General features: G+C 39.6%; 1 protein-coding gene across 3 annotated transcripts in view; it reads right to left on the reverse strand.

Moving 5' to 3' along the window:
* Positions 1 to 2,824: 2,824 nt before the first annotated feature.
* Positions 2,825 to 22,924, reverse strand: part of LOC126356248 (putative inorganic phosphate cotransporter) — a 156,457-nt gene continuing 136,357 nt past the window's right edge. For 2 of the 3 annotated variants that reach the window (XM_050007081.1, XM_050007080.1), the window contains exons 2-9: positions 10,284 to 10,516; positions 8,951 to 9,208; positions 6,973 to 7,060; positions 5,360 to 5,586; positions 5,090 to 5,239; positions 4,866 to 4,998; positions 4,422 to 4,663; positions 2,825 to 3,904 (exon numbers count right to left, since the gene is read on the reverse strand). In XM_050007081.1, coding sequence (XP_049863038.1) covers positions 3,713 to 3,904; positions 4,422 to 4,663; positions 4,866 to 4,998; positions 5,090 to 5,239; positions 5,360 to 5,586; positions 6,973 to 7,060; positions 8,951 to 9,208; positions 10,284 to 10,516 — 1,523 coding nt within the window. In that variant the 3' untranslated portion in view covers positions 2,825 to 3,712. Of the gene's footprint in view, positions 3,905 to 4,421; positions 4,664 to 4,865; positions 4,999 to 5,089; positions 5,240 to 5,359; positions 5,587 to 6,972; positions 7,061 to 8,950; positions 9,209 to 10,283; positions 10,517 to 12,751; positions 13,179 to 22,924 lie in introns of those variants that run through there. The other variant, XM_050007079.1, reaches the window with a different exon arrangement.

Genomic DNA, 22,924 nt, shown 5'->3' on the forward strand with positions numbered 1-22,924 from the left:
TTTATTTCAGCGTTAGTATTGACAATTTGTGGAGGGGAATTTGGTGTTGCCTGAAAGTTATATGTGATCAGCCACAGATGAAGCTTATATATTGCGTCCTGGTACACAAATATCAGTCATTCACAGAAGGAAACACTATTTGGCTTCACACCTGCAGAAATGTTTTTGTGTTGGCATTATTGACACACTTGAATACATTTTGAGTCAGACAACTTTTCTCCTCATCTCCCACTGATGCACACCTATCCTTCACCCAAAGGTAGAACCAGTTTTAACCCTCCGTAACATGAATAACACACCTTTCAATGGTAACAGGGGTGACTCATCACTACAAAGTTTTATTTTGTATATATTTACAACTTCACAAAACTTATGGAATGAAACTTGATCTTTTTAGCTATTTATTTTATTATGGTTTAGTTTATTAGTTATTCTTATTAACATATAAACACTTAACAGTGATTGGATTATTAGGAAATTGTTCTTTAAGAGAAACAAGTTATGTGAATTTCTTTTCTATGATCATTGCATGTAGGCCTCGAACATTTTATCCAAGCTAATTTCACTTTGTCTTCATCTCTAGGACATACATGACATCTTGCTTGCTTCTGCAGTTTTGTGGGCCTCTTGTTCCTGGTCTTGTGGGTCCTTTGTTCCCAAGAGTGAAGCTGTATTTTCCAAAAGATCTTGTGGCAAATTTTTATGTAGGCACCGTTTCATGTATGGCGAAGCAAGTTTAAATCCCAGATTTTTCAGAAAATATTTTTTCACTTTCTTCTGTGATTTTTAAAAGGAATAGAATAAAAGTATTTATTGCTGCCTGGTCCAAAATTCCATAAAACATTCGAAGTGTCCAGCATCGTGTACGCCTCTAAACAGAGTATGCCTGTTCCATTTTGTCAAATACAGCCACCCCTCCTTTGGTACTATTATAAAATTCCATGATCTCAGGTTTATTTGTGGTCTGGTTAACATCAGGAGCACTATGCATTATAGACAAAAGAACAGCCGATTTTTCCTCTTTAGGAGTGAAGGAGATGAGTGTTTTTCAATTTTTTTTTTTTTTCTGATGAAAAGCAAATTCAGACGATAGCATTTTCTTGTTTCTGTTGGGTAGGAAACTTGGTGGGATTTCAGCCTTATTTTTCCTCAACTTACCAACAGTTGTCAAATTCTCTATCAGCAACATGTCTGCCAATGTATAGCTGTGAACCAATTGTCACAAATGGTATTTCAACCTTTCTCACGAATAGTTCTGGACGGAGTTTTCACATAGTATGTTGGCAGACTGATTTGTGTTTGTTCTCTTTCCCAACATAAGGAATAACATCTATCATGTAATTATGTTCTGGCATCACACATTGTGATTATTTTGATGCCATATTTATCCATTTTCGAAGCAATGTAAACACGAAATAGGCATTTGCCCCGAAATCCTAAAAGCTGCTCATCGATTGTTACATACTAAGCAGTCCAGAGTGCAATAGGTGAAAATTTGTCATCCTTATTTCTCTTGGTATTATCATCACATCTCAGACAATTTAGAAGACATTTGAACCTCGTTTGATACATAATACATTTGTACACAGATGAGCCACACCACATTTCTTAAGTGTTGAGATGACCATCTTTTCTGCTACCTAACATATAAAGCAGTCCTATATTTCTTCCTTATCCATATCACCAAGAAACCAATGGTCAATATATCTACTTTCTTTTTATTTCCTCATTTGTATGAGCTACAATCGTATCAACTACTCTTTTATCTAATAATATTTCGAGAGCATCTACCTACAAGTCAATGTTTTGAGTAAAGTTTACAGCTTTAAGAATTTTTACAGTGTTTCTACTTCGGGTTTTGCCTTTCTTAGGTTGTATTTTAGACCATAAAAATCCATTCTTACCCCACCACCACCACCACCACCACCTTTGGATGTCTTGGCTTCATACTCAGAACTATGTTCAGATTGGATTTCCAAATTATCTTCCCCACTTGAAAATAAGTCATTTTCACTGTGATTGTCATTTTTTTCCTCCAAAACACTTCTTACAAAGTCTTCAAACCTTGGATCATTCACATTTACAGATTCGATACTCGAAAAGCTTATGAAATCTAGCAAATATAGTTCACCTACGAAAATGTTAACAGGTGGCATATAACCCCAAGAACTATTCAGTCTCAAGCAGCAGCTGAACACAACTGACCAGCAGCATGACAGACCAGTGACTCATTTATACAACAATGACAAAAGAATACACAAGCAAGTCAGAAAAAAACTACCATTGTTTGCCAACTTAACAGAAGAAACAATCTGTCATTGGAGTGACACATCATCCCTGTTACTCAGGCTCAAACATATCTAGACTAACAGCTAACGGTCTTAAGCAGTTTGAATTTTGGTGTGTTGCTCTTCTTCTCCTTCTCCTCCTCCCCCCCCCCCTCCACTACTATATATCCCTCTCCCCCCCCCCCCTCCTCCTCCTCCTCTTCTTTCCAACAAAAATCACTCAGCAGGTAGGGCACTTTATGAATTTGCTATATGAAGTCTTGTTCCCAATGGAAAGAGTGTGGATTTTCACAATTAAAACACAGTCTTTCAGCTTTTACAAAAGACCATACCCATTGTTATTGCTTCCTTTACTGAAGCTAATCATTTCAAATGCATTCTTTTGTAAAGCAAAAATTCTTTCAATATTCTCAAACAAATTTCTGGTTTTACAAGACAACTGCATATAAGCGTGAAGTTAAGACACTTCCATAGACGACACCATTATATTGCTCATGTATCAGAACTTCCTCATGAAAAAAGTAAGGAACACAATATTTTGTTTTTTAGAAAAAGATATTTATTGTGAATCATGGTTTTTCATCTTGTGAAGCATATCACACTTATGTGTGAAGTAACATTTAAAAATGGAATTACTTTAACCAGTAACAAATATTTAATACTGGTTACAGACTGATGTGTACAAATGCATAGCATTTAAAAAACATACAATTTCTTTCTCAAATACACATTGAAAACTGAAGTTTCATGGCAGATAGTGAAACAAATTCTAAGCCTATCTTATAGAAACTTTAGAAATTTCTATTACTTGTCTAGGTATAGACACATAACAACACTATTTAAAAATTACTGTATGTTACAGTAATTTACAAAATGTGATTTCTATGGATGTCTTTGCCTTATTCATTCTCGGAGTATCTCATGTTTTATGAGAAGTAGCCCACAGATCTACTAATGGGTTAAATACTGGACTGTTATTTAATGTTATAATACTATCCAAATAATTTGTAACTGTTTTATAATGAAAAATTTATTATGGAAATGGAAGCACGCCAAATTTCCAACAGCAAATAGCAAGATCTACTGTCGGCATAAATGTGGGTTTTATTTTTCATACACACATCATACAAAAAAAATCACTGATTTGGACAAGATTCTGTGTAAGATAATTTAATCTCAGGGTTTAAATAAATATTAAAAGACATAGAACTCTTTTTGCCATCTTTTATACATTCTTTTGCAACTAGTGACAGACATAAAAAAACACTCATAATTTAATATTTCAAAATATACAAATTTGGGAGTGAAGAAGCTGATGTAGCTGCTCAGTCATATTCTCTCTCTCTCTCTCTCTCTCTCTCTCTCTCTCTCTCTCATTGAACATACAAAAAAGACACACACCAACACATTACAAGCTGCAACAATCAATGGTGCGTGCTCTCCATTGGTACACAGTCTTTTTCCACGTCAGTATTCTTATTTTTAGGAGGGCTGTCATTGCTGGGGTCATCCCAGTGTTGCCTCACACCAGATCCAAATATCAGGTACACTGTCGCACATACTATATACACACCAGATGCAATCATGAAGACAACTCTCCAGGCTGCTTGTGTTGGCTGCAATGAAAATTTTATACATTCAGGACATCATCACAGAATACAAACCAGATTTCTATATGCAAATATTTATTTCATGAGGAGTGTGCTGGAAAAGTGCCCCTTATACATCTCAAAGAACTTCTTTTATTCCTGTTGATTTTAGTCCTATAGATGTTACCATAAAATTCATCAAGGACATGGTACAAGTCATAGCACACAGTAACAAAGGACAGCTAAGGTTTTTTAGAAACTGCACAGAAATGCTGCTCTATTAATTTTAGAACTTACTATGAGACCATACTACTGGCTATTAACTGATGTGAAGGATGGCAGTTAAAGGAGATTTTTGTTTTGTTTTGAGATACTCTTACAACACAATGACTTAGCACATTTGCATCATTTTGCATTTGTTTGAAATTATATGAAACTGTTGAGAAAATTGTTAGTACAAGATAGGTGTATTTGTCAAATATGTAACTATGAGGCACGTGAAAAAGATTATGAGTAAAATAAAACATATACATGATGTACTTACCCTTCCATGGATTATATAGCCTGCTGCTATTGGAGCTAAAAGGCCAGCCAAGTTTGCCAAACAGTTGGTGAAACTCATAAGAATACCAGCAAAACGTGGTGAAATGTCAAGGTGATTCACCTTGAATCCAGAATAAATACCTCCATTAAGACCAACACCAATAGTTAACAGTGCTACTGTAAGTGTTGGATCACAGCCTGTGTATGATGCTGCTATTAAAGCGACTGCAGGTCCGTACTGACCTGAAATAGAAAAGTTAGTTTTATAATTTATAGCAAAATTATACGGAAAACTGAAGCAAATGTTGCACCCTGCTGTTCTGATGTAAGCATTGTACAGCAAGCTCTGTCTAAAAGTCTTGTAAGGTGCATAATTGTTATTAAATGTCTGATGAGGTAATGTTAATTTCATTAACAACTCCAATTCACTGTAATAATTTCTTACCAATGCTATTTACTATCTTTCTTGTTACTCCATGAGTAAACCGCCGGCTGGATATCATCCAGTCTGCTGCATGACTAGCGACAATTGAAAATATCCACATTGCAAGGTATGGGAGTGCAGAAAGAGTTCCATTCTGAAATGTAAGTCACAGGAAGATTATTAAGCTGTAGGGATACAGACATCATTCATAACACATTTAACAGAATGTGTGGCAATTCCTGTACCTCTTTTATGTCAAAGTGCAGCACTTGTTTCATGAATGTTGGAAGTTCTGTCATCAGTGTTTCATATCCATAATTTTGCCCCATGTGTGCAATAAGAATTGCCCAGAATGGCAGAGACTTTATTATGCTTTTCCAGGGAACTGGAGGAGACTGAAATGTAAAAAATCATTGAATCATACAATGGATTCTAAATGAATGAGAATATGAGGAAAATATACAATAAATATATATTTCTAAATTCATGATAGGAGAGTTTTAAATGTTACTCACAGAGACACCTGCAGAGCCCCATACAGTGTGTGTGATGTATTTCTTCTCATCTTCAGCTATGCGAGGATGGACATCAGGGTCTTCATAAACCATGATTAGAAAAGCAACAGACCATATTGTACCCACAGCACCAAAAACGTAGAAAATTGATGGCCAACCACCATCGAATCCATATTCAGAGAGCAAACCACTGAGAGGCATAGATACTACTGTACCAAACTGTGCACCTATAAGAAAACAAAACATATGTAATAGGGTGTCTGTACAACATGTAAAAAATATCAATAAATGACCTCTGAAAATCACATGCAAGATAGTAACTATTAAGAATAATATACATCTCTAGGCTAGAGGCTGTATGTGGAGGACATATGCTGAATACTGAGTGATAGCTTTGTATACCATGACTGGTTTATCTTATTTAGGATTAGAATCTGAAGTACCCTTTGCAGTCAGCTAACACTCATTCCACTAATACCACCAAATGTCAAATGATTCCTGGCCACTTGCTTAAAGAGTGCATTTATTACACCAATGGTGATCTCACTGCTGTTTATCTCAGAAGAAGCTAAGACTGAATCATTTTTCATAAAAGTTTAGGTTACTAAAAGCAATGGAACAATGACCGTACTCAGCCTCAAAACTGTCTTAATTGAAAAGAAATCATGTTCATAGATTAGTTGTTACAAGCCAAAAAACACAACATGTAAGTAAAAGACATTGAATGTACTGCAAATGATGGAGTGTGTAACTGCAATATTCCTGAAATGCATCCCTCACTAATTTTATAAGTTGAAATAACATGAACGAAGGTTTATGGCCTTCGCAACAGCCCTACGGATTTTACCTTCAACAATTACGAACACTAGTAAACCTGATAATGGGAGTGCAGTATAAAAACCAACACACACACACACACACACACACACACACACACACACACACACACACACACACACACAATCCATCCGCACATACACCCAAATGTCTGCTTGTGTGCGTGTGTGTGTGCGCGTGTGCGTGTGTGTGCGTGCGTGTGTGTGCGTGCGTGTGTGTGCGTGCGTGCGCGTGTGTGCGTGCGCGTGTGCGCGTGCGCGCGTGTGCGTGCGCGCGCGCGCGTGCGCGTGCGCGCGTGCGCGTGCGCGCGTGTGCGTGTGCGTGCGCGCGAGTGTACACCTGCCCTTTCCCCCCCCCCCCCCCCCCCCCCTAAGGTAAGTCTTTCCGCTCCCAGGATTGGAATGACACCTTACCCTCTCCCTTAAAACTCACATGCTTTCGTCTTTCCCTCTCCTTCCCTCTTTCCTGAAGAAGCAACCGTCGGTGGCGAAAGCTAGAAATTCTGTGTGTGTGTTTTATTTATTGCCATGTTCAAATCACAGTTTAGTCGTTCTCATTTAAGCTTACCATTGCTTCCCTTCATCAGGTCATCATTTTACTTAATACTGATTTACGGTCCTGTTTTTAGCATCTGTCAGTTGACATTAAGCTGCTTAAAAAAATGGAAAGACAGGTCAGAAGTGTCACAGCAGCCAAGAAGAATCTAATAACTGATTGAGACCGATTTAATCATACACTATAGTTACAAAGAAGCTGGGTTGTTTGACATTACATACCTGCATATACAAAAGCACCCATACGACTCCTCTCGTTAGGCGGAATCCATTTCGCAAGCAGAGCATGTGTGCATGGTACAATGGGACCCTAAAAAGAAGTGATTTCATGAAACATTAGTAAGACTACTATGGACTTTAGGTATTGACATTTGTGAACTAATGTACTGATTATATATATATATATATATATATATATATATATATATATATATATATATGGGTATTTAATAAATACCTAAGCCTGTAAAAACAATTACTTGAAACACAATGATGAAATTACTTAAAACACAATGATGAACAACATTCTATAGAAATACATGTAAAACAATCCAGGAATTAATATGCACTGATTTAGGGAATCCACAGAAATCCTGCACCAGGACAGTGGCACGAGTAGGCCTGTATCAGTTCTATTTCCCTGAAATAGGAGTCACAAGGCTTAACCACAGTTTTGCCTCACTAAAAAACAGCACTGAGAAATTAAATAATCAGCCACAGTCCTATTTTGCTAGGTCAGAATTTTATTACAGTGGTAGTTCCCAAAGTTCGTGGCTGGACCTAATTGAAGGGGTCGGTGGAAGAAAGTACTAACCATCAACTGAAATGGACTAGAATAAAATGGAATAGAACAGAATAGCATGATCACATTATCTGTTATATTTTCAAAATCACCACCACATTTTGATAACAACATAAGAAAGGATAGATCGCCCGCACAACATAAAAGTGACACTGAGTCACAGACAAGAACAATAAAAAAGGCTGCTAAACATTTAATGTCCTCTTTTGGAAGGAGGACTTCTTTGTCTGAAAGCTGAAATCTTTAGCTGTTCTTTTTCATTGTGCCTGTCCACAACTCAATGCCTCCTGTGTGTGGTGTGTAGCAATCCATCCTTTTCATATTTTTGTTATTCCATCTGAACTTTCCTTTGTTACATGTTGGTAACAAGTGGTTCTCTATGTACCACAGGAAAACATTGTCTACTACACAAACAGCTTCGTCTTTTTGTATTTATGGTCTTATTATTGAATTTAATCGAACTTAAAACATTCAATGCCTCAAAATACACTGTGTAGGTTAGCACATTCTTATGCCAACTTTTTCAGTTATTAGATACCAATTATGGAAAAAAAAAAAAAAAAAAAAAAAAAGAATTTAAACTGATGCTTCGCAGGTACGGACATCACAACGGACATTTTTGCTTCAAGAAGCAGCAGCAGCAGTAGAATGGATAATTTAAAAAAAAAAAAAAAAAAAAAAAACACTGGATGTATACGAAACTCTCCCACCTATCAAATCATTTCTCTTTCTCATGCAATGCATTTGGGATTTCCAGTAATCTTAACTACTCTCAAGATTAACGATTTTTACGTGTGAAATTACCTTGACATAGCAAATGACACTACAGTAAAATACTGGGCTTGTAAAAGGACTCTATATTGGTCTTAATTTTTCTCTTAATTACTGGAGCTGGACATTTGTGTATGCAGTTGTTTAGCATAACCCTTTCAAAATGCAGACAATGAGTGTGTGAGTTTTTATACTTCATCCCTTTAGGTACAGCAGGTCCTTTCCAGTTATTTGTCTCTTCTGTAAATACTCTGTATAGTTTTTTGTCACTTATGATGCACTAACTCTAAATATTTTCCCATTCTTTGCAGTTATATAGTCTCTGAACATTGGCAAGTATTTAGTGCCATAAGCTTTGGTTTTCTTGGTTTTGCAAGAAGTGTACTACCAATTCCATTTTTTGTACCCCCCACCTATCTGACTTCTCACTAACACCGATTTGTCACTCCATTTTCAACTGTTCCCTCACATATGTCTTCAGGGAGGCAGGGAGGCTACAACAATCGCTGAAATAAATTTTTTTCCAACCTTGTTTTCACTCTCTGATAAACAGTAGTTTGTTTTAGCCAAGTCTACAGTAAATTTTTATCTTATTTTTACATACTCTTAAGTTGACTCATTACTTACCTCTCCCAAACCTTGAATAAATCTCACTGCAATGAGCCATTCAAAACCATGTCTTGCTGCCACTGGCACCAATAGTCCAAAAACAGAGTTGATCAACATTCCAACACCCAAGAACAACTTGGCACCATATTTCTTGGACAGTATTCCAAATGGAATCTGTGTGATAACATAACCATAGAAGAAACTGCTGAGGATGTATCCTTGAAGTGTTGTGTCCCAAACAAAAGAGCCCTCAGAAGCAGATCTTGATGATGGTTCCTGCAATATACACAACAATAATTTTTATAAAATGTTTGTTTATGTGCTAAAAAGGCAGTAAATATAGCTGAATTAACGTTTTAGAGTTCACGCACTTAAGTCTCACATTCAAGGCTAAAATGGTTTTGCAAGCTAATGATTAAAAACATCTAATTACAATCCCACCTATCGTTAAAAATGTGTAAAGAAAAAGCTTAGGACTATACTGCAACTAAATTATAATGTACATCAATCAGTCTAATACTATTACTTCGCAGTGCTATTTCTCTGTATCATGTTGTATGCTATTTTCCTTTTAAGAAAATAAACAATGTACTCTTATGACATTAACTTGTTTTAAATGCAAACAATGTCACATTTGCTGCTACACGTTTCATGCCCACAACCTATGGGGGCGGAAAACAGCTTGACATGAGCCAAAGAATAAGTCGATTTCACCAGCAACTTTTCTGCTGGTGATTCAGCGATTTTCTACAACCATTTTCTTTTTTTCTTTACCATTGTCGTCAGTAATTGATGTACTAGGGCAGTCGTCATCCTCCATGTCTTCTCGACCTGCTTGAAACGTTTATCATTGCCTTACTAATAGCAGATTCGCTACAAGCCACAGCTAAGATTTCGAATGCACTTTATCCACGTTTTTCAGGCAAAATTTAATGTAAATTCTTTGATTTTTTTTTTACGAAAGTAAAAATTCCCCGAGAACTCTACGACATACATCACCTTTCCAACTGTCAACAATCAACTAAATATTTGAAACAGTTGACAACGCAAACATACGTCATGAACATGTACACCAACCGATACAAAATTTAAACTCGGGCCGTATAAAGCCTGCGAAACTAAAAAATTCGCGTTATTTTTTGACCACACCTCCTATACGGCTGCCTTAAAAGTGTCCGGAGAAAAGTATATGGCTGGTAACTGCTAACAGGTAATAAAGAGGGAAATGTTGGGGTAAGATAGGTTTAAAGAAGCGATACACTTTTTTTTAAAAAAATTATGCCATTCTCATTATTTTTCCAACTGCACTTTCAATGAAACATTGTTGATTTACTGGGTAACTGATGCTCACCAGTTGGTAGTCATCATCAGCGGCGGGTGCTATCTGCGCGTCCCACAGTGTGCCAAGCTTGGCCGATGTTCCTGACGGAAGGCACTCGTCGTCCTCCGTCGTATTCTCCTTAGGCAGGGCAGTGTGATTCACCATGGCGACGATTGCCACCGACATGTTGGTCCGCATCACGTATGCGTTCGCCATGCCCAAGAAGAGCATGAACGTAACCATGTGTCGCGCGCCGACGCATGCTGAAACAAAAACGAGACGCCACTGTCAGTATCACTGCTCTCTCGACCAGTTTCAGGTCAGAAGGTTTCCATCAGATTGGCGCTAGAACACTAACTGATGAAGCGACATGCATTTGAAAGTACATACAGGGTGACATGTTATTGAACAACATGAAATAAAATCGTGTTAACTTCTGAATGGTTTGCATTAGGACGTTCAAACTGCACGGTTGGCTGCGCGGCAAGATGGGAATTAGTATGGACGGTATGGTATACTTCGGCGACGAAACCCACTTTCGTTCGGGTGGGTTCGTCAATAAGCAAATTTGGCGCATTTGGGAGACTGATAATCTGCATTTCGCGATCGAGAAGTTTGTTTGTACGGTCTGCAATGTCCAGTCACGGAATAATCTGCGCGATATTCCTAGATGGCACGGTGACTGCCAAACAATACGTGAAGGTTTAGGAAGATGATTTCATCCCCATTATCCAAAGTGTCCCTGATTTCTACAAGATGTGGTTCATGCAAGAAAGAGCTCGACCCCATTGAAGCAAGAGAGTGTTTGATGTCCCCGGAGGAGCACTTTTGGAGCATTCTGACCGGGATACCCAAAGGACACTGGCATGGGCTTCTACTGACCGGCATATTCTTCGGGTCTGAACACATGCGACACCGTTTTGTGGGACTATATTAAAGACAAGGTGTTCAGCAAGAACCCCAAAACAATTGCTGAGCTGAAAACAGCCGTTCAGGAAGAGATCAACAGCTTCGATGTTTCGACACCTCCGCGGATCATGCAGAATTTCGCTATTCGTCTGTGCCACATCATCGACGATGGCAGACATATCGAATATGTCATATCTAAATCCAAATATCTGTAGTGACGTTTACATGTTGAATAAAGTGTGTGCACGCCATAGTTTGTAACTAATTCAAGTTTTTATTATATAGCTCAGTAAGTGTCACCCTAGATGATAGTATTATTGCTCAGCTAGATGGGGGGAGGGGGGGGGGGGGTCAAGTGTTTCGCATGAACTGGAGCCTACAGTCTAAACATCTTAGTATACCCGAAATGAAACGCAGAACGTTTGCCCATATTCTATGCCTCTGCTTCCGCTTAGCATTGTTAGGTGTTGGCATTCAGCTGGATTGCCAGTCGCGAATTTGGTCTTTAAATAAACGGAAAAGTAAAAAAGCATTAACTCACCAACTCTTGATAAACAACAGGAGCACAATTACTCATGTGCAAATACATGCATGCCCTTCCTACAGTCATAGCACGATATAAAAATTCCTTAGATATGTTACCAAATCTCTGAACCAGACTCCACCAAAGGTGGACAATAGTTAACGAATGCGTTGGAGACTTATCTGCTATTGTTGGTGGTTAAATCTGTTAATCAGAGTGGGGGTTCTAGTTTCTTAACTCCACACTTGATTGGACGAATGCTGCCTGGGTTGCCGAGTGTATCTCAGCAGCGCAATGAATTAAAACAGATAAAAACACATGAAGAATATTTTTTTCTACTCACAGGCAGACTGTGCCCGCCCTTTGCGGGTGGAACAGGGAGCAGGTGAATTAAGAGGTAGTTAGGTGCGAAACTGCTACGAAAACGCTACAATTTCGGGAGAAATAATTAAGTTAATTTTTAAACCGGATTCAACTCAGACCGTCACAAAAACGAATCTCCCGCGCGGGATTAAAAAAAAAAAATGTTCAAATGTGTGTGAAATCTTATGGGACTTAACTGCTAAGGTCATCAGTCCCTAAGATTACACACTATGTAACCTAAATTATCCTAAGGACAAAAACACACACACACACACACACACACACACACACACACACACACACACACACACACGCCCGAGGGAGGACTCTAACCTCCGCCGGGATCAGCCGCACAATCCATGACTGCAGCGCCTGAGACCGCTCGGCTAATCCCACGCGGCGACGTTTCAGTGTAACACATTCGAACGAGGGTGGCGCAGCGAGGGGAAACCACTGGATTCGCGTTCGGGAAGAGAAGGGTTCAAATGCCGGTACGACGATCCATACTTAGGTTTCCAGTGGAAATAAATTAAGGAGATTGCGGGGGCAATTCCTTAGAGAAGATCACCACGGTCGACATTCTCATACATACTACTTCTCTCCAAACTTGTGCTCCCTCATTATGATCTCACGTTGAACTGCAACTTTCGTTCCTCCTAGGATTCTTATTCCAGTGGAACAACAATGTGACAAATGTACTCACCTCTTCGGTCCCTATTAGGATGTTCTTCGACAGGCAATGCGAGTTTATCATAGACTGTTTGAGAAAACAGTAAATTGCCAAGGGTCGAGAAGATCTTCGTGTTTATTGTGCTTGCAAAGAAGTTTATTATTCGCTGCTGCAGGATCCATATCGACTGGCTCTTGTTTTTTTCAGAGCTACTGCGCATTTCAACGGGGTATCTGAAAATCTCATTCACAACAGCTTTTTTTTCTGGTACTATGTTCGACTGACTCAGTCTTTTTGTACTGTGTATGCAAACGAACTGACACACACACTTCGTGAAACGTGAAAGACGCGCGGTTTTACTGCTTTCCCAAATTCCGTCGATCTCGGTTTCCGTAAACTGAACAGTTCTACTCTGTGGGGTGCCATAACCGATATTGACTGAAGAGCTGTCAAAGACAATAATGACAAAAATAAAAAAAATGATGATTTTACATGATGAATATCTATCGACATAATATATGAGGAATGTGTTTACTGCAAAAACTCGCGTAGTGAGAAGAAATAATGTGTTTTCGCCTGCAGTCATTTCCTAAGTTCATTCTCGGGTTGTCGGCATATGATATTAATGTTAATGAAAATCTTCAAAGACAGTCCTTTACAATTTTAAAACTACAACACAATACAAAAACAAAATCGAGCGATTAGTTGGAGTCTACGAGCAATGAGGTCTCCAACTCATGCCCTTCCAATAGAAGCCAAAAAAATGCCATCTCTAGAGGAAAACCAGCAAAAAAGTTTCTGCTTCAAAGCTCCATAGTTATCCTGTTATGGCTAAAGTTCTGCGTCTCGCAGAGAGAGTATTCTAAGAAGAAAGCGAACGGACACCATGATAGTGAACGGCTCCCGTTGTCTCTGATTCACGTTTCCTTTGACACGGAAGCACCACAGACAAACTGTCTAAGCATTGAATGTTACCACTGTTTCGTAAAGGTGTGAAATAACGGAGTGTCAACCTGACGTCTTCTACCTACCAAGCAGAATGGGACAAGCGTTTACCGTTAATAATACTGATGGTGTAGGTAATAAATTACCTGAAAAGCGCATGGCCAGATTTACTGCGTAAACAATGTTAGCAGAAACTTAAGCGTCAGCATTACTGGATACGCAGATAAAGTGTCAGCACTCCAACCATCAACTGCCAACTCGTATCACAACCCGTACAACCGCTAGGGTCGCAGGCTCGTATCCTGCCTCGGGCATGGATGTGTGTGATGTCCTTAAGTTAGTCCCCGAGAACTTAGAACTAGTTAAACCTAACTAATGACTTCAGATGTTGAGTCCCATAGTGCTCAGAGCCATTTGAGCCAACCCGAACCGGATCAACAACAGCCTGAAGATGGAGCACTGAAGCGTTGAAACTGGTTGCAACAAAATAAAATAAAATCATAAGGACGGCTGTAGTTTTTTCATTTTGTCACAATAGTAAACGACCGTCGTCCCAGAGACCTCCTGCCAAAAGGATGGACATTAGGGATTTGGTTGTGCTTATTATTTCCATCCGTAGTGGAAAGAGAAGAATTTTCATTACCACAATTAAGTAGCATTTATACTGAGGAACTAACCATAATTGAAGAAGCAATTACGTTTGGAGTAAAAAAAAAAAGAGGACAAACCTAGTCTAATGAACTCTAGAATACTTCGGAACCCTTAGAGATCTGAAAGTGGAAATCTGTGTTTTATTTATGATGTAGCGGAATTAATAACGACTGGCAAGAACGATATGAAACGTCCGACAGGTCACTGAGCGCATTTAAAATGCAAACAATAGTGATTTTTTCTTGACGATTCCTTCTATTCCATAGGCAAATGTTTTAATTCGGACCAGTAACATGCGCATATACAGCGTAGCAGACAAATCGCTTAGTTTTAATTTAAGAGTATTTCAATTAGCATGCCTAGCGTCAATAATTAGAATGATCCTCACGCACGCACGCAACCAACCACGCAGGCACGCGTGTTGTGTGTACATAGCCTGTAAACAGACTCGAAAAATGGTTCAAATGGCTCTGAGCACTATGAGACTTAACATCTATGGTCATCAGTCCCTTAGAACTACTTAAACCTAACTAACCTAAGGACATCACACAACACCCAGCCATACGAGGCAGAGAAAATCCCTGACCCCGCCGGGAATCGAACCCGGGAACCCGGGCGTGGGAAGCGAGAACGCTACCGCACGACCACGAGATGCTGACAAACAGACGCGATCCACAAAGTTAGGGTAGAAATTTATGGGACAAGACTGTGCTTCCGATACGCAATGCAAATACGGAAACCCGTCTACACAGCGAGATAATTTTTGTCTCCGCTGTGTTTGGCTGCTGCATGCATTTTTATCATAATACGGTTACTTCCGCGATTCGCAATAGAAAAGACAGTGAAAACGCATTTTTAAAATTGGAGGTCAGAGACGACAATTAAAGAACCTTTCACGGTGGCTTGGGATTCTTAATAGCGGTGCGAGGCTGGCGAAAGCATTGGGGGGGAGGGGGGGGGGGGGTGGAGCGAGGGAGGGTGATCTACAGCGAACTTCGTTATAAATCATTGTAGACATTAAAATCATACACTTCGTGCGGTTTGATTACCTAGGATTAAGAAGTTTTACAATCTGATATGACAGCTGTCTAAAAGTATGCACTTCATATTAAACGAAATTAGGCAACTAATGTACGGGAAATGTCTGAAATTGGGAAATCGAAATCATGTTGGCCTTCACCTCTGTGACGTCAGAGGCCATCAATCACACTAGAAGGGCACTTGAGAGTTGGCTATGTCCCTTCACATCATTCATCTTCACCGGAGCTTTATCCCTATGGCATACGGTATCACGCTATTTGGTTCTTCTACAATTTTTGCACGCTAAAAAAAAATTCCTTGTTGACAAGAGCACATTTCACGAATGCGGGGGAATAATATTGGAAGAAAGTGGCGAGAGGGTGTAAATAATTGTAAAACACAACTCACTACTACAGCTTTTTTTTTATAAAAGAAGCCTTATCTACAAATAAAATAAGAAACTTATCTGGCAAAGATCCAGGTTAATTTTTTGATACATACGCAGTATACAGGGATTTTTTAAACTGTGCATTCGCAGAAAGAAATTCACATGTTCTTATCACTTAAATACAAGTTTTATGGAACCTGAAACTTTTTCAGTTACAAAACGCTAATAAAATAATCGATGTGTTTTAACACCATTCTCACGAAACTTATTTTATCAATAAAATGAACGCCCTTTTAGGTTTTTTTTTTAATTTTTGTTTTCAGTCTTGCCTCGTATTGACAAATGCTAAGACCTTCTTACCGAGTTTATATTTATGAAAACTCTGACTTGACAGAAACTTATCTGCACGCCTCAGTTAATGTTTTATCGTACTGAAAGTCACTGTGTTGTTAGAAGTTGCTGAAACTATTCTGTGCGCATTTAGAGACACGGTCAGTGCACAGCATTTTTATGAAAAAAAGTTATATATCGTCACCGAGGTATACGAACTGTAGGTACTTACCAGTTCAAAATATAATACTTTGTGCAGCTTCTCTACGGGAATCATTGTTAGGAAAGATGTCGCTAAGTACATTTCTGCAAATTTGTCAGTGCCTCCACCAACTTCTCGTAGGGTATCGTCCTTCATCTATAGTTTTTTAAGCTAAGCGTACATACAGTTGCTTCAGAATACACCCAAGCAAACAGCTACAAGTCCAACAGATGTGTTCTTCATGAACCTATGTACTCAGAACTTGTCTCAGTGTTGCGATAAATTACTGATAGCATCTGTCATCAAGTTGTATGGTCTCAGGCGACAAAGATTAAAAACTTAACGTTTAGGCGACGTCGTAGTCATTAAAGGCAGCGCCTTTTACATAAGTTGGGAAATGATGGGGAGGTAATCAGCCTTTTTTAAACAGCTACACCGCCATCAACTTGGAGAGATTTAGCAACGCAAAATCTATATCTGAAGGGCCCTGGCGGGGATTTCATTGAAACTTCGGTTTGTTAATCTTGTACCAATTCATTTGGCATAAATGCAGAAGTGAAACTTGTTGAATTAAAAAAGTTAAAGCTTTTTCAGAAATGGAAATTCGATCTTTAATCCGATTTTTTTTATATGCCAAAGGGCAATATTGGGCCTTCTTGGTGAAATTTACTTCTGTCTTGCTTTACAGACCTGTCGACTGGTAGAATTTGGATGAAATTTCGCATGGGTTTTCTTAGCTTAAAGAAATCTACATGTATCTTAGCTTTGCTCTGTGTAGTTATGAGAAAATGGATGTAGAAGTCTTCCGTGTCATTCAAGTTCTAATAATGGCTAGCTGCCGGGCAGGTTTGGTCGGCTTTTGCAGAAGCTATGTTTACGGACACAGGTTCAAGCACACCTAAGTTACTGAGAACTTTTATTCTGTAAATATATTTTACCAACAAAGTAATCAGTATTTCAGTATTGCAGATCGTTGTTCGTATGCTGTGTGTCGCATTACAGCTCTCCCACTTGCGACATAAATCAATCCGTGTTATTTCACGATTCACAGTAGCTTCTGAATTTGTCTTTTCGTATTTCGCCATCTATTAGGAATAGCTTAAACAGTTAAATGCCTCCTGCTACCTAGCTTTGATTTGCCATGAAAGGACCAAGAGGAAGACACTGTAATGCGAGCAGTTCATTATGGTTAGCGTACATACTGAGAACAAGTCCAATATTTGTGAGGAAATTACGAAGTGTCATTAAATATAAGTTAGTGGAAAATTTTGACTCACCTACTTTTAGCACAGCTGTTTATGAAAACTGGTTAATTTCCGGTAAAAAGAATAAGTTTGCAGTGTAACGGCATAGTTGACGTGCCTCTAGCAGACGATGAAACGTTGGTATCAGTAAAGAAAGGCAAATGGAATACTGGAGGAAGATCCAGCCAAAAAGTCATCAAGAGAGGGTACAAATAAAAATATTTGAGAAGTGAAAATACTTCCAGTATGGGTCGTGTCATTTAACTGAGACAACGAAGTCTTGTGTTCCTTCAATTTTTTTTTACGTAAAGTGCCAATTGGTCGTTTGTGTAGCGTGGGACGTATGAACCAAATAGCTGTTAATTCTATGGAGTAAAGTAATTAAGGTTAATTTTTATATATAAATTCAGAATAATTAGCAGGCAATATTTCTTTCATTCTGTCATTCATTTATTGAAACAAAAAACTTCATCAAACGAATGGGATTATTTACAATGTTAAAATGTTGTCTTGAAACAAAGTATATGGTATGTGAGAAATGTTGAGTATTCCGCCTTAACATCTACGCCAACAGAACAGGTCGGTAATTGGACTGATTGATTGAGAGGGTTTATGGGATCAAACGGCGAGGTCATCAGTCCTACGATTCCTAAGTTATTCACAGAAGAAAGAGGGTGCACTAAAAACGGACGGATCCAGTCAGGGTGTTTGAATTATACAACAATGAAGTTAAAACGCATACAGTAAAAGGCATAAAAGGTGAGACTATATCTAAAAACTGGAAAAAAGGGCCGTCTTTCCATAGTGGAGTGGTCATGGGGTCCCAAAACGAGAAGACATGAAGAGGGGTCCCAATCACAACCAACTTGCCCCTGCTTCAAGATAGGCAATTGGAAAACAATGTTGTTTCGCGCTAAAAGGCTAAGAAAGTATCTATTTTCTTTCAGTGACAGACCTATGCGAAGTTTCATACAAATCCATGAGCCAAAGTAGTTTTCTTCCGTTATTAGCCGGTTAAAAAGTATCAATGAATTAATCATAAAGTTACTGAACATAACATTCTCAGACAGCCTTTAGCGATTTAAGGAAAACTCTACACCTGGCTAATTCTGACGGAATTCCACCTTAGGTCCGACCAATCGCTTCGATTGCTTTTTCTAAGAAACAGGAAAAGTTTTTGGCAGCCTGAAGAAACCTAAGAAAAACTCTTCTGAGGAGTCTTAAGGCGGAATTACTAGCAATTATTATTTTCAAACTGCAAAATATCATAAAAGTTTCGTCACATTTCGGAACGAATTTGAGTGTAACGGATGGGCGCGCGTTAGATAAGATAACAGCCACTTGTCATTCTGATAACAGACGGCTGTACACTAGCTCCGTCCATAAATGTACGGAGAGTAAAGCCGCGAAGCAGTATTCCAAGACAGTGGCCTAGCAAAGCTGCAGTTTATAGCCAAAATTTTCTATTTTGGAGTAAGAAAAAACCAAATACAAGTATTGCTTATTCAAATGACTATAAACATCTACTGACGGAATTACGACCTACTTCTATAGCGCCTCATCTTAACTGTTTCGGCGCTAACTGCAACGAAGAGTGCTTCATATGGAGCGACAGCGTTCTACTGTTTCGAGCAGGATAGGGCAGCCACCGTCCTCATGGTTTTTATGATAATCTAACGAAGATCACAGCGGAGCGGGGTTTGGTGAAACGGAACTCCGGAAGTTACCGACACGCATTTCCTGGTCACAGCTTCCTGAGGTGCCAGCTGATACAAGGCGCGACTCAACCGCGAGTAGGGCCAGGACCGAGTCGTCAAGAGTTTCAACAGAAGCGGCAACTGGGGAGATCGGCCGTGCCTTGTGCAATGAGACCACCCCGGCATTTGCCTCCAGCAATTTACGAAAACTACGGGAAACCAAAATTTGCATGACGTGATGAGGGCTTGAACTCCAGTCCTCCATGTCTTAAGCAGTGCACGACCTCACTCGGTCTCAATCGTGAAAAGTCTTATTGGCTTCACAGGACGGCGAATATCCGAGACTGCAGCAGTCATCTAATCTATACTACATACTGTGGTAGGATGTAGGCTGTTCTGAAACACACATAGTAGTGAATGTCTTTATTGCTTTCTACATGAAATTGAATAAAAGACTGATAATCCATGTTTATTTTTTAAATTTTAAACAGCTTTTTTCATAGGCTCCACCTAAGAAAGATTTGTACGTGTCTTTGCGTTTATAGTCATTTCTGAGTACAGCACGAGATTGGCCAGTATAGCTTCAGTAAATTAAACGATTTTTCTGACAAAAAGAAAAAAAAGACATTCATATATGAACATGTCAATTTTGTAATCGATAGTTATTTAAAATAGAGAAAAGGTTTTAAGATTATAGCTAAGGTTAAAATATTAGTTCTTCCTTTAAAAAAATCTTTACCAAGTTGGATTAACAGAAAAGAGAGGGAAGAATCAAAGAAGAGCTGCATTATCATCCATCATACATCTCACGTAATACATTAACGCAATTTAAACAGTAGGAGGCGTTTTTCTAGTGGTACATACGGAACTACTTGTCTGTATGCGATGATTCGTAAACACAACAGATGTCATCACACTAGCACTTACTCAACCGAAGGTTAGCGCTTTCTTACGCCGACCCCTTCAATCGATACTCGTCCGCTGTGTATACTTTACCGGTGGCTTAGTGAGTACAAACGTATAGAATATTTTGTATATTGCCTGCAATTGTTATGTCGAACTAGCTTATTTATTTCAAAAACATTTATGCTACAGTAACAGCCTGCCATGATTCTTGCAGCTTGACGATCACACAAAGTTTTTACAATACTTTGAAAAAGTGTAGTAGCCTGACTCATTGTAGAGTAACTACGGAGATGTTACTGTGGTCTGGTTCCCCAAAAAAATTTTTCCATAACAGAACAGATGCCGCGCATTTTCTGCTCAGCACTACGACCACCTCCGCGTTACTCTTCTATATTCCTCCACACGTAATACTACAAGTATTTTCACACGATAAAAATACACGTTTGAAACAGGCAAACGTAAACTAATCATGACGGTCTATATTAACATAGGCATCAGGAAGAGGAAGAGGAAGGGGTGGGGGTGAGACCTGGAATACAGAATTTTATACAGAACTGTGGCAATACTTCTAGAAGTGAGCGGATAACCATCGATTCTCTGGGATATAATAAGTTTTTTGTGTCATCTATAAAAACTTAGTTGGTGTGCCAAGACACGCCTGGGAACTGACCAACTCATTTCCGTAAAAAATACCCGTTTTAGAAATGGCTCTGAGCACTATGGGACTTAACATCTGTGGTCATCAGTCCCCTAGAACTTAAGTTAGTTAGGTTTAAGTAGTTCTAAGGACATCACACACATCCATGCCCGAGGCAGGATTCGAACCTGCGACCGTAGCAGTCGCGCGGTTCCGGACTGAGCGCCTAGAACCGCTAGACCCGTTTTAGAGTCTTGCCTTCCCGTGCCCCGGAAAAAAATTCTGTGGCCGCCTATGTACATTACGTAATAGTTTTGTCACATCTAAGGGGAAAGAAGAGAAGAAAATATTTCACCAGACGAACGTGTACCAGTAACAATCTAGACGGCAAATTCTCTGCCTGCGTCCTCCCTGTATTTTCAAAATAAACGGAGATTGGTGAAAAAATTCTCGCCGAAATTAGTTTAGTTGTAACAGAGTCGATCTACAAATGCCGTACTGCATCGTAAACTGGTTACACTAAGATGTTACCAATACAATAACGCAGCTTTGCTAGGAGCAGAACATAAATCAGATTGAAGGATTACGAATGCTAGTCCAAATTTTTCCTATCTCGTTACGACAAATCGTGGAGTTTAAAATAGTATCTTTCTGAGTGACTTCTCACTAACTTGTTCCTGGTTAAGGCTCCAGGTGCATGGGTCATTGCCGGAAGAGATGGCCGAACGGTTCTAGGTGCTGCAGTCTGGAACTGCGCGACCGCTACGGTCGCAGGTTCGAATCCTGCCTCGGACATGGATATGTGTGATGTCCTTAGGTTAGTTAGGTTTACGTAGTTCTAAGTTCTACGGGACTGATGACCTCAGAAGTTAAGTCCCGTAGTGCTCAGAGCCATTTGAACAATTTTTGCATGGGTCATTGTTTTTCCTCTACTTAACAGCGATATTATGAATTTAAACAACATCTCTGAGTGCAAACGGCCGGTTGTCTGCGATGTTGTTCTTTCAGAGAGGAACTCCCTTTTTGCAACTAATGAACTCTAAATGAAACCTTCCTGGAAATCGACATGTCAGACTATCATTAAAAACTCCATCTTATCAACAGAGGCATCCGATCATTGTAGGACGGTTACGTTGGAAACAACACTGCCCGCAAAAGCCAAGAGGTCTGCGCTCGAGTCTCTGTGTAGTCAGTGTGAAAAAGGAATATCATAATTTAACGGCGACGTCATTAGAGGCGGAATATCAGCTCGCATTCGGGAAAGGAAACCCGCAGTGACTTTCCCAGGCAAACTATGCCGGCTTTTGCTTCAAGCGATTTAAAAAAACGTGGAAATCAGGATGGGTTTACAGGCAACTGAACCGCCGCCCTCTCGATTTAGTCTACTGTCATAAACACTGCGGCATCTTATTGTGTCGCGGGGAGTATACCGATTATTGAAACCACAATTTACGGATTGTGTTTTAATTTCCGACAGGATGGCAACATACACAAGGCGTGCTCAAAATTTTGCGTTCGAAGGCCGTACAGTTCAGAATCGGTATGCCTATCAGGCAAAATCGCCGTGAGCGTTGAGGTAATCACCAACGCTCCAGGTTGAAGATACTAGCCTGGTAAAACACTGCGTCTTACTGCTGGCTGTAAATTCTCGTACGACAGGAATCGTCGACCTTTCAAGGCCTTTAAGGGACCAAATGGCATGGGGAGACGTAAGGACTGCAATACGTACGGTCGAGCGTCTCCCACTTGCCTGTAATGGACGAGGCTGCTGGGTTCCGAGATTCACCGGCGTCTTGTCTCGAACCGCGACCGGCACGGTCGCAGTTCCACAACGGTGGTTCTCGTCTCGACGGACATGCGGCCCCCAAACACTGAATGTCTATCGGTGTTTTGTCCTTCGGGAGCCAAGAAAAGAATAGTGCGTTGTTCCTGTTTGGACTCATTCGGTAATAATGTCGCCATAGTTCGCGTTTACACATTTACCGTACGCACGTCGGAAGGACACGAATGCCACAATAATCGCTTGTCAACATGTCGGTGCTTATATACCCGCATCTGAGTAGCGGTACGTTTCACGTACGCTGCCGCGTCACCCTCAAACGGAAACGTTTTGATCACTTCATGACATGGGTGCTGTAAGTGGTTGACATGCTATATCTAGCTTGCTCTACACTTTGGTGGGCAGC

Source organism: Schistocerca gregaria, chromosome 3, assembly GCF_023897955.1.
Source record: "Schistocerca gregaria isolate iqSchGreg1 chromosome 3, iqSchGreg1.2, whole genome shotgun sequence".
Taxonomy (NCBI): domain Eukaryota; kingdom Metazoa; phylum Arthropoda; class Insecta; order Orthoptera; family Acrididae; genus Schistocerca; species Schistocerca gregaria.